The 12357-nt window shown below is 40.4% G+C and overlaps 1 protein-coding gene across 3 annotated transcripts in view; it reads right to left on the bottom strand.

Moving 5' to 3' along the window:
* Window positions 1-911: 911 nt before the first annotated feature.
* Window positions 912-12357, bottom strand: part of arhgap6 (Rho GTPase activating protein 6) — a 487133-nt gene continuing 475687 nt past the window's right edge. For all 3 annotated transcript variants that reach the window (XM_033032771.1, XM_033032772.1, XM_033032773.1), the window contains exons 10-12: window positions 10841-10938; window positions 6915-7177; window positions 912-1883 (exon numbers count right to left, since the gene is read on the bottom strand). In XM_033032771.1, the coding sequence (XP_032888662.1) occupies window positions 1156-1883; window positions 6915-7177; window positions 10841-10938 (1089 nt within the window). In that variant the 3' untranslated portion in view covers window positions 912-1155. The remainder of the gene's footprint in view (window positions 1884-6914; window positions 7178-10840; window positions 10939-12357) is intronic.

The following is a 12357-nucleotide window of genomic DNA, read 5'->3' as shown; positions in this document are numbered from 1 at the left end:
GTACCGGTACATGGTATGCAAACCCCCATTCGAATACATGAAAAAAATACTTGTCATTTCTCTGTATTTAAAATATATCACCTTTTAATCCTTGCCTGACAAAAATATTTCCATTTTATTGGGTGAGAGTTCGACTGTGGTGTGCAAGATCAATCTTTCACTGAAAACTGCCCTGTCACTATCAACTAGTAAACATTAAAAGACAAAAAATGCTGGAGTAACTCAGCAGGACAGGCAGCATCTCTGGAGAGGGGGAATGGGTGATGTTTCAGGTCGAGACCCTTCTTCAGTCAACCATTCCTCCTCTCCAGCGATGCTGCCTGTCCCTCTGAGTTACTCCAGCATTTTGTGTCTACCTTCGATTTAAACCAGCAATCTGCAGTTCCTTCCTGCACAATTGGTAAACGTTTCCTTATAGGAAGGGGAATTGAAGTTAATCGGAAAACGTGCTAAGTAACAAATAAAATAGCAACAATGTTACTTATTCAAGGGAGAACTATTTGGTATTTGAGGGTCACATGTTCAGCCTATAAAGAATTGGCATCCTGAAAATAATTTGACAGTAATTGTCAAAATGTTGATATTGCAGTGATCTTCATTTAGTTAAGTGACAAGAATTGCTTGTGATTGCTTACTAGTTAGAAGGAACCAATAGAAATGTCAGTTGGTACACAACAGGGACACACTTTGTGGTTACTTCAGGCCAAGAGAGCAACACAATAAGTGCAATAAACCAAGGGAAATCAAAATGATAATCTGCAGCAATCTCACCACCACCCTCCCACCCATCCGACTCCACCTCCAAATGTGGCTCTGAAATAATCGTTCATAAACATACAATGATCCAAGCATATACATATAAATACAAATCAATGGAAAATAAAACACAGAATAGATATTTATATATTTCATGTATAGTTTATGCATAAAGCAACATTCAAATGTATTGTCCTATGCTTGTGTTTTAGGTGCTGACAGACACACTGGCTTTTACGTGAATGTTAAAGACTGTGTAGTTTTACACCTGAAGAGTAAAAGTTAAAATATCACACAAATATAAAAATATGTTTTGTGTAAATGATACGATGAATTTGATTTAAAAAAAATTATTAAAATGACATCCACATAAAGCCTGCTTACGAGCAGATCAAACTATCATACTAGAGTTTCTGGTAGTGAATCTGCATTGTCCGTGGATAGAAGCTCCCAAATTTGCCATCGTTCCCTTTGCCACTCCACCCAGTTAGGTTCTGTTAAGTTGTTCTTATTGTTTGACTGATTGGACCAGGTTTCATTCTCATTGTTGGAGGAAACCAAGACCTGCTCTTTGGGCTTGGCTGTTGACTGCCCAAGCGATGTTGCCTCCAGTTCTGCTGCCGGCGCTGAGCTTTGCTGGGTCTTTTGAAGTTTGGACAAAGCTTGTTCTTGATGTGCAATGGAGTTACTCAAAGAACTTTGCCTCAGTGCACTGGGGTAGGGGGGTGGGGGCCGAGTCTCATTGCGATTGATGTCCCCATGCTTGAAACAGGTCAACCATGGCTTTTTATGCAAGAAAGAGGGTTCTGAGGTCTTCTGAAGAATTTCTTCTGCACTTCCAGTGGAACGCAGGTCACGCCTGAGACACAGTGAATCTGGGATCCGCTGAATACTTTTCTTACTTCCTGCCACTTGAGGACTACTGCAGATACGACTCACAGGAGGGTGGCCCCGGCACTCTGGTGCCCCTGCAGTTGTATGAGTTCTTCGCACAGGCAGCTTTGTATTGTCTAGGGACAACGTGGAAGAAGCCTGAGGCACAGGCCAGTCCACTGTGAGGTTCCCCTGGGACAGAGAACACTGTCTTTGTTGTAATGGACTGCTTTGGTAAATATCGCCATACAAACCTAGGGAAGAAAGAGTAGGAAATGGTCAGTAAGATTTGAGTTTGTATGTCAATCTTTGAAAGACGTTGTACGAAGAAATTCAGTGCCAAGTTTGGAGAGAGAATTGAATTTAACAAATTCAGTAACATTTGTACTTATGTTTGCTGCATTGGAGTTATACTTCAATAGTGAATAGTTCATGAAACATAGAAAAATACAGCATATGAACAGGCCCTGTGGCCCACAATGTTTGTGCAAAACATGATGTCAAGACCAACTCTTATCTGCCTACACATAGTCCATATTCCTCCATTCCTTGCATATCCATATGTCTATCTAAACATCTCTTAAATGTCACTTTCTTATATTGCCATAACAAAACCATCCTAATAACACAGTTACACTGACAAACTAAAGAAGATGGAATTGCATTTTTAACAGGGGAATTTAACATTCAAAATTATAAGGAGTTTTGACAATCAATAGGGAGAGAATTTCATTGGTTAATAAGGATGTTAACGGCGAAACGTTTTAAAGGTCAAGAAGGCCATTTCTCAACAACCACAACAGTAGCTTAAATCCTTATTACTCAGACCCAAGCAGGTCTAAGCCTGTTGTTGACATGCTGCAGTTCATCCTCATTTAGCTCTGTTGTGAGTCTCACATTCCCATCTCAGCACAGCATCACCCAATATTCATCATCACCCTTTCTTGTCTCTGCTAGATCAAGCTGGTTTACACCACCGGCACATGAGCAGACAAGGTAAGAAGGTGGAGAAAGGGCATAAAAGAGATGATCATTATTGAAATGGCTGTGTCATGTGGCAGGGGTGAATCCACAGAAGAGAACAGATGTTGCTTGATATGGAGAGCTACGGTTATGAAGAGAGATAAGATAAACTGAATTTAATCTCACTGGAAAGTACAAGCCTGAGGGGTGATGATATAAAAGGTTATTAAATTACTAAAAAGTAGTAAATTGGGGTAAGACAAATTACAACATTTTTCGACAGGAGCTAAAGGAGCAGCTTATATTCGGTATATTCACATGCGGTATTTTGGAGACACTTAAAGCCCAGCTGATTGTAGTTCAGGACAGGCATGTTCCAGTAAGGAGGAGTGATAATGATGACAAGGAGAGGGGACTTTGGGTGACCAGAGAGGTTGAAAATTTGGTTGAAAAGAAAAAGGAAGCATACTGTATGTAAGGTGTAGGAAGATGAAATCAGACAGGCTCTTTGAGGAATATAGAGAAAGCAGGAAGAAACACATGCAGGCAAATTGAAGGGCCAAAAAGGGCCATGAAATGTCAATGGACTAAAGTAGAAAAACAAGGTTTTTTATACATACAATAAAAGCAAGAGGGTAACAGGAAGAAGGTAGGATCATTCAATAAAGGGGGGAATTTATACTAGGAGTCAAAGGATGTCGGTGAAATCAGTGCCGGATATACTAATAGGCCAGGGCAGTTTGAGATCAAGAAGGAGGTGGTGTTGGGGCTCTTGAAAATCATTAAGGTGGATAAGTGCCCAGGGCCTTATCCAGGTTATTGAAAGAGGCAAGAGAGATTGCAGCTGCCTTGATAGAGACCGTTGCGTCTTCTTGAGCCACAGATGAGGTCCCAGAAGACTGGAAAGTAGTCAGTTGTGTTCTTTGTTCAAATGGGAATTTGAAATAATCCAGTAAATTATAGGCTTGTGGACCTCATGTCATTAGTAGGGAAGCTATTAGGATTCTTTGGGATAAGATTTATTTGCATTTGGAAAAGAGTGGGAATAATTAGGGATAGTCTGCATGGTTTTGTTCATGGCAGGTCATCTTACTAACGATTGAGTTTTTGAGGATGTAATGAAGGATGAGGGTAGGACAGTGGATGTTGTCCAGATGGATTTTACTAAGGCATGAAGATAAAGGATAAAATCCCTCATCTGGGCTGATCCAGAAGATTAAGCTGCATGAGATCCATGGTGACTTGGTAGTTTGGATTCAGAACAGGCTAATTCATAGGTGACAGAGTAGTGGTGGAAGTGTGTTATTCTGGTTGGAGGCCTGTGACCAGTGGTGTTCTACAAGGATCTGTGTTGGGACCATTGTTTTTTAAGATATATATTGGTCAGTATGTTTGCAGACATAGCAATGTTGATGGAGTTGCAGTGAGGAAGGCTGTCAAGCAATACAATGGGATATAGATCAGTCACAGATATGGGCAGATAAATAACAGATGGGGTTTAATCCGAGCCATTGTGATGTGATACATTTTGTGAGGTCAAATATACAGTTAATGACAAGTCCTTAAAAGGGCTTTAATGTACAGAGGGATCGGGATCCAAGTCCATAACTTTCAGAAAGAGGCAACACAAGTAGATAGAGTGGTAAAGAAGGAGTATGGTATGCTTGCTTCATCGGCCAGGGTATTGAGTCAGGAGGTAATGTTACAGCTTTCTTGAACTTTATAGTATGGCTGCATTTGCAAAATTGTACAGAGTTCTGGTTATTACAGGAAGGATGTGGAGGCTTTGGAGAAGGTGCAGAAGAGAATGCCTGAATTAGAAGGTATTAGCTGTGAGGAAAGGTTGGACAAACGTGTATTGTTTTCTCTGGAGCACCTGGGTGGAGATAAAATCTGATAGAATTATATAAAATTATAAGAGACATAGATAGGGTAAATACAGCCATTTTGTCTGGTGGGAATGTCAGCTTCAAGGTGAGAGGGAAAAAGTTTAAAATACATTTGGGGGGGTGGGGGCAAGGTCTTTGGGTGTAAAATGAACACACCAGCTTCCAGCATTTCACTGGCAAGAAGAAATAAGGGCCTAAGGAATGACATCGGCAAGCAACAATAAAAGGCCACAGTTTAATTTTGTTTAGTAGCAGGAGAAAGGTATAGCTTGATTTTTTCTTTAAGTGGCGTGCCCTCGCAACTAAAATACTGCAGTTTGTAAGATTCAGATATGTCATCCAAGCTGCCTGTTTCAATTTTAGTCGTCTCTGGGGGATATTTAATCAGAGTGCCCAGAAATGTTTGGACTGTTTTTCTCTCCACAGAGGCACACAAAAACATGCTGCCAAACTAGTTGTGCATGGTTTTACGATTAACTCACATCAGCCAAACACAATGGAACATACATTGATGCAAGTTTTAAAAACGCTATGAGACATCATGGTCTATCTCAAATGAAATGTAAAATTGTTGTTACTTAAAAATTCAGTCCTAATAAAGAATGATGCCAACCAACACAGCAAAATGAAAAAGGCCCAACTCACTTCTCCCTGAGGGGAGCATAAGCCAATCTTTGGTCTCCAGTGTTACAGCTTTACACTAGAAGCCCAGAATTTAACCTGGGGCCCTGGTATTCCAGTCAAAGGGCGAAGAAGCACAGAATAATAGTAAAAAACAACCTGCTGGAAAAAACCCATTGGGTCAGGCAGTGTCTGTGGAGGCACATAAATGGTCAACATTTCGTATCTTGATGCAGGGTCCAACTTGAAACATCGACCATTCCTTTGCCTGATCTGCCCAGTTCCTTCAGCCGTTTGCTTTTTTTGTTCCTATCTTACATTTCCAATCATAGAATTATACAGCACAGGAGGTAATTTGCCCAGCTTACGTCAATGAAATAGCTATCCAAATAATTCCATTTGCTATTGCCGAGAACTGGATAAATAGTGAAAAATCTTACTCATCTCATTTAGGCTGATTAGTTTTCCCCCAAACATAATTTCAATTTGGCTGCCGCAGATTTAAATTTGATCCTAATTGAAGCTGAATGGTCCTGTCGAAATGTATCATATGCCCATTGTACTAAGTAATTGTAATAATAGAATTCCATTTCGTGAGAGAAATAAAAACAGAAACATTCTCAAAATACTCGGGCCAGGCAATATCTCTAGAAAGAGAACCAGAATTAGTGTTTCAGGTTGACAACCCTTAATCAGAACTGGGAAGTAAGAAAAATGTTGTTTTCAATTGTAGAAAGGGGGGTGAGAGTGGGTGAAAAGGTGAATGGGGTAATGGAAATAGCTCTGACAGAATGAGGCCACAACAGACATGGTTAATGGGGATAGTGAGAGATAAAGGATGGAGCGAGAAAAAAATAAAAGCAGATCAGAGCATTTGCAGAAAATTGAAAAGAAAAAGAAATGCCCAGCAGATTAGAAAGCATCGGTGGAGTATTGGGTTAATATTACAGATGGATAAACTTTAATTTGCAGCAGAACTGTGTACTTTTTGATGCAAACTAAGTGAACAAGTTACCTGAAATAGTTGAATTTGACATTGAAACCCAAAAGCTAAAACTATTTTAGTACTAAGATGGATTGCTGAAGATCTAATTATACACTCCCACTGTCTCATCACTCCTGGCTATAATGATTTGATTGTGAAGCCCAGTAGTAGAGATGCTAAATTGAGCAAAATAAATTGGGACCAAAACACTGTCCTTGCTTTCCCAATTCTCCTCCCTAGTCTCCCATTTTTGCCTTATCAGTCTCCAACATTACGAATGCCGTATTCAAAACAGTCTCCTAAACCATAGCCGTAGCAAGAAGCACAGCCTTGTTTTGTTTACTATTGGAGACATGGGACAGTTAAATTATCTGACTTCATGGGATGCCTTTGAATCTTATCTCCCAAGTTTGCCCTGACATATTGTGGTAATCTTTATTAAGAATGGCTAATGGTCACAACAATAGCTTTTTAGTAGACTGACTCTTAGTGTCATTATAAATCATCCTGGACTTCAAGTAATTTGATCATTACTTGGCTCACATTATTAATCGGTTTAATAATTACAAATGTTTTCAGTTTAATAATCACAAATGTGCTCTTGTCAAAACCAACTATTAATAATATGTGTGTGGCTACAAACAGCTTTTTGTTGTCCTGGTCCTTAAGACAACTAGTGCAGCTTGTTCCATGAGTTGCAATTCAATGCAATGACAAAATGGAAGAAGCCAGCACAATGTAAAATTCCAACACAAACAATGCATTCTCTAAAGCCACGGTTATTGCAGTTTCAAAGGGCGGGAACTGCATTATTGTACAAACCTTACCTTTCTCAGGCCATGAAACAGGAGAGCTGTCCCTGGATTTGGATTTTAAGTGTCCAACTAAAGTATATTGTTCAGGAACTTTATAGAGTTTCTCAGAACCAGTGCTGAGATCGTCTGGCCTTTGTACAAATAGCCTGTCTGTGAGTACTGGAGAGTTGTTGTCATAGGGTGAGACCTCTCCACTTGAGATCTTGTTGGAGTCAGTAGACGAGTGTCTTCCTCCCAAAGTATAAGAGACTTCTGCCCTTATCAAATCTGGACTCCTATTAAAGATAATCACAACTGAATGTTAAAATTCCCCCAAATCACATGTAGCACATTCATTATAGCAGCCCAAAACATCATTAAAACGGCAATAAACCAGCACACTCAAGACGATGGTGGCAGGGACCAGCAGATTTTCTCGACTACTGGATGTCATTGCTGTTAATAAGCTGACATATTTTTAATTAAAGATAAACACAAATTGCTGGAGCAACTCAACAGGTTGGGCAGTAGTCTGAAGAAGGATCCCGAGCAGAAACGCCACCCATCCTTTTTCTCCGGAGATGCTGCCCAACCCACTGAGTTATTTCTGGACTTTGTGTCTATCTGTAATATAAATCAACATCTGCATTTCTTTCTTTCTACATTCTTGATTAACTTTTTAAAAAGATGCTGCACAGTTCTATACTAATTTTTCCAGTGAACCTATAAGTTTCAAGACAGCACGAAAACCAGGGCCCCGGTCAGTTTCAAGGGAGCAAGGGAAAAACATCACCCAGTGAGTCAGCTGGCAAAACATCGGGGTTTGCAAATAATCAGAGAGTGAATTTGCAGAATTTTAAATGAACTTAGTTGCATGACTAATCAAGTTTTCAACAATGAATCAGTGGCTGGACTCTTGCCTCTTTGTCAGAGGTTTGGGAGTTCAGTTCTTGTTTCAGCAAAAAATCCACTCATCTATTACTCTCCACCACAAAAGGAGCATAAAAACGAGCCCCCTCCTGATCTTTTTAGGAGCATGCAAACATTATATGATGTTGCTCAACGTAGAGCATAGTCATTTTCCAACGCTCTACTCAACATTCAACCCACATCCACCAACATTGAAGTGGATTTTCTGGTTTCTTGTTCCAGATGTGGAGCTTGCAGGAGAAATATTACCTACTACACCTGCCCATATTGCAACAATGCATATGTTTAAAAACAGATGGCTTTCAATAGCTTTGGGACATTCAGGTATCTTGAAAAGAACTGTGTAAATGGAGATTCTATCCTTTTCTCTTTGCAGATATATCCTCAGTTCTAATGGATGTGATGATTCAATGTGAAGATTTGGAATCATTTCAGCTTTCACTTGCACCTTTTGTTACAACCAGTTTCAACCCAGCTGCCTGGAGTGAATACATTTCAAGACATTTCTTCTATTGTAAATAACTGCGATTGCTCACACATAGTTAGTACAAAATTATCTCCTTTCCTCCCGCATACTGGGAACACTGTGAATGCACTTTTTGTGTGATCCTTATGGGCCTGTCCCACTTAGGCGATTTTTCAGACAACTTGACAGTCACCTGCAGTCGCTTGAAAACCCGGCAACTGGAACGGCGACTGTCAGAGTGGAACACATTCACACATTGTTTCCTTCACCGGCCCATTATGCAGGTGGGGGACAGGGCAAGCGGGTGGAGCGCTGTCTGAGAGAAATTCACACGGTGCAAAGCCAAGGTGATACAGACACACACCGCGATGAACAGGAAGGTTGGCGCTGTAATTAAGACGGTGAAAACACAGTGTACAGGAAGGGTCATGTAAGTCCATTAAAAGAAGGGGGAGGGGGGGGAGAAGGGGGGAGAAGGAGGGAGAAGGAGGGAGAAGGAGCGGAGACAACTTTTAATAAGCCAGAGATACACGGCTGTGAACCTCGGTGGATATTTAACATTACCGGTCGGTTTTCCTTGGTTCTGAAAACTACTGCGTACGGTTTTTTTCCCCAATGAGCCAATGAAATTCACCGGTCTGCACCGGCTACAACCTACGAGAACCTAAGAGAACCTTCGACCTCCTGGCAACCCACTAGGACCACCTGGCGACCGACCTATGGCACGAGAATTCTCGCTACTCTCCATGGCGGCTTCATTCTGGTCGCCGCTAATTTTAAAACATGTTGAAAAATTCGCAGTGGCCATAATGAAGCCGCGACTAGTTCCCAGAATGCGGGAACTCCTCACGACCATGACGGCGACTACCCGACAACCACCCGCGAACATGTGACGACCATGTGGCGACCGTATAGTCTCCTGCAGTCACTTAAAAATGAATGAATGAATGAATGAATGAATGAATGAATGAATACGTTTAATGTCATTGCACAATACTGTGCAACGAAATTCCATTGCATCTCCTCTGGTTAAAAATACAAACACGACAACCATTGACACATATGTACACTTATTAGTAAAAATAATAAATAAGTATTTAAAAATAATTTTAAAAGAATGTTGCATTTCTTGGAATTACATTTTGCTTCCCCAGTGTTCTCTGTTGGAATTAAGCTCTTTTATCGCACATGGGTAGAAACTATTTTTTAGTCTACCGGTGCGAGCCTTCAGAGACCTGAATCGCCTCCCAGAGGGTAACAGTGAAAAGGTGGTTGGCAGGGTGGGATGTGTCCTGCTTGATTTTTGTGGTCGCCTGAGTGGGACATGCCCATTGCAATCAGAAAATATCAGTGTCCCTTCTGAACAGAATCTCCATCTCGGTCCCTGAGGTGGAAGCCAAGGCTGGTTAACCACGGGTACATGTTTATTAAATACATTTTATTTTATCATCTAACAAATGTATCATTAAAGAGAATGCATCAATTTGATATTTCTGCCTATTATTATTTAAATATTCATATTATGTATGGAGACAATTTTCTTATAATTCTGTAAATATTGTCATTGGAGATCAAAGTCAGTTTTTACACAGGAGATTAAATATGAGCTATATTATCCAGAAACATGACATGAATGTCCTTCATTTATTTCATTTGTAACAGGAGTCAGCTATTCATCCTTTTTAGCAGGTTATGCTGTCACTGTTAGTCTTCTTTCTAGGATTCATTTTATAGGATCTGGTCATTGCCAGTTATGTGAATATTTATTACTCAACCCCTAAATTACGCCTAAGCAGGTGATAGTGTGCTGCCTTCCTGACCACTGGAGTCATATGGTCAGTCATACAGCATGGAAACAGGACCTTAGACCCAAATTGCCCATGCCGACTAAGATGCTAGCTGCACGCATTTGTGCCATGTCCCTTTTCAAGGTGAGAGGAGAAAGATTTAATAGGAAATTGAGGTGCAACTTTTTCACAAAGAAGATGATGTGTATATGAAAATAACTGCCAGAGGAAGTGGTTGAGGCTTAGTTTAGTTTAGAGATACAGTGCAGAAACAGGCCCTTCGGCCCACCGAGTTAATGCCAATCAGCGATCGCTGTACATTTGCACTATCCTACACACTTGGGACAATTTACCATTTTTAACAAAGCCAATTAAACTACAAACCTGCACGTCTTTGGAGTGTGGGAGGAAACCAGAGCCCCGGAGAAAACCCACACGGTCATAGGGAGAACGTACAGACAGCACCCGTAGTCAGAATCAAACCCAGTTCCCAGGCGCTGTAAGGCAGCAGCTCTGCCGCTGTGCCACCGGCCAACAAAATTACAAAATGTTGAAGACATTTGGTCAGGTACATGGATAAGAAAGGTTTAACAGGATATGGGCCAAATAGGACTAGCTTAGATGGGGCATCCTGGTCAGCAAGGATGTGTTGGATAGACCACCACTACCTTAATTGTGCATTCTCTTGTCTCTTCCTGATGCCTATCACAGATAGTGCAGGAGAAAACACATTAACCTGGAGTGTAAAATAACTTGGAATGGCAAACGCTACTCACGACGACTGTGATGCTTTCCTCCGCAGCAAGTAGTCCACAACATCTGGATCCGTCTCTAACAAGCTCATCAGCACCTCATTCTGTAGCTCCGGGGGAACCTGAGAGGCAATGCAAATCATGTTATAGACTAGATGAACTGAATTCAATATGAAACTCTGCACATTTCCACCACAAAACCGATATGAATTTACACTTTCTTTGCATGTCTCTGGACAAGCATTTGCATTCAGTTGTGAACGAACAGCAAAACAAATTTCATACAGCAATCTGCCTATATCTTTGGGCTCCTTTCCCAGCACCTGTTCATCTGGTGCCAGATCCTTGCATGCCATTGCTGTAATTTCACCGAGCTGACTGAGCATCCTAGCACATGAAAGGATACTCACCAAAATGATACCATTATGCAAAAGCACAATTATAATTAAATGGCAATTTAAATAATAAAGTCAAATACAGATCGCAAAATATACATTTACTTCAAATTTCTTCGCAGTTTCATCTAAAATGAATTCCTTAGCGTTTATTTTAAAATATAAAACAAAGCCTTTAACTAGTTAAATCACGTAGGTTAAAACCTCCTGGGAAATAGCGGAAAACAATGTTTTAAGATGAATGCTTTAATCACCAGTGCACCACTTATTAATTTTGGAACTGTCATGCATATACAAGAGCAGGAAATCAAACAAAATTGATTCTTTGAACAATCATGACATTAGAACGTTCCAGTTTGATTAAGCACAGAACAGAAATTTAAACTCGGACTTGGATCTAGCTCTCTGTGCCTCTGCACTGCAGTGCAGAAATACTAAACACATTCTGGCCAACTATCCCGATTGCTCACCATTACCAGTCCTGTATCACCCCCCCGACTGCTCAATACAATGATCACGACCACTAGTAATTATTACAAACACCGCCCTTATTGCTCATTACTAATACTGCCATCCTTACTGCTCATTACTACTACCACCACCCCTACTGCCCCTTATTACTATCACCACTCCTACTGCTCATTACTACAGCTCATGATTACTATCACACCCACTATTCATTACTATCACCTCCATCCCTACTATTCAATGGCAAGTACAAAGGTGTTCTTAACTTATGTCAAATGGGCAGGTGGACATTGCTTCTCAGCTTTATGCCAGTTACAGCTGGTATATTTTTGCATGACTCCATTTAGCTTTTAATTATCAGGACAGCCAGTAAAACTGTTTATTTTCTTTACTTCATTGTATATTTGTCTTTAATTAACAGTAGCTTAACATGCTTTAAAATTAATTTATTTTTAAAAATCTTCAATTATTTAAATTAATTCAAACTACTTTAAATGCTTCAGACCATTGGAGACATTTAGAAATTAAAAACAAAAGAGGTGAAGGACTCCCACGGCAGTGCTGGAAACACCACCTTAGGGTGCAAAGTGAAAGTCTAGTGAACTGATCACCAGATGTGGCCAACCCTACTTGATACCACTTTTAGTGATACTTTCCACTTTGCTGATGATTGAGAGA

The sequence above is a fragment of the Amblyraja radiata genome, chromosome 14 (assembly GCF_010909765.2).
Source record: "Amblyraja radiata isolate CabotCenter1 chromosome 14, sAmbRad1.1.pri, whole genome shotgun sequence".
NCBI classification, from domain to species: Eukaryota; Metazoa; Chordata; class Chondrichthyes; order Rajiformes; family Rajidae; genus Amblyraja; species Amblyraja radiata.
This window is presented reverse-complemented; position numbering and strand designations above follow the sequence as displayed.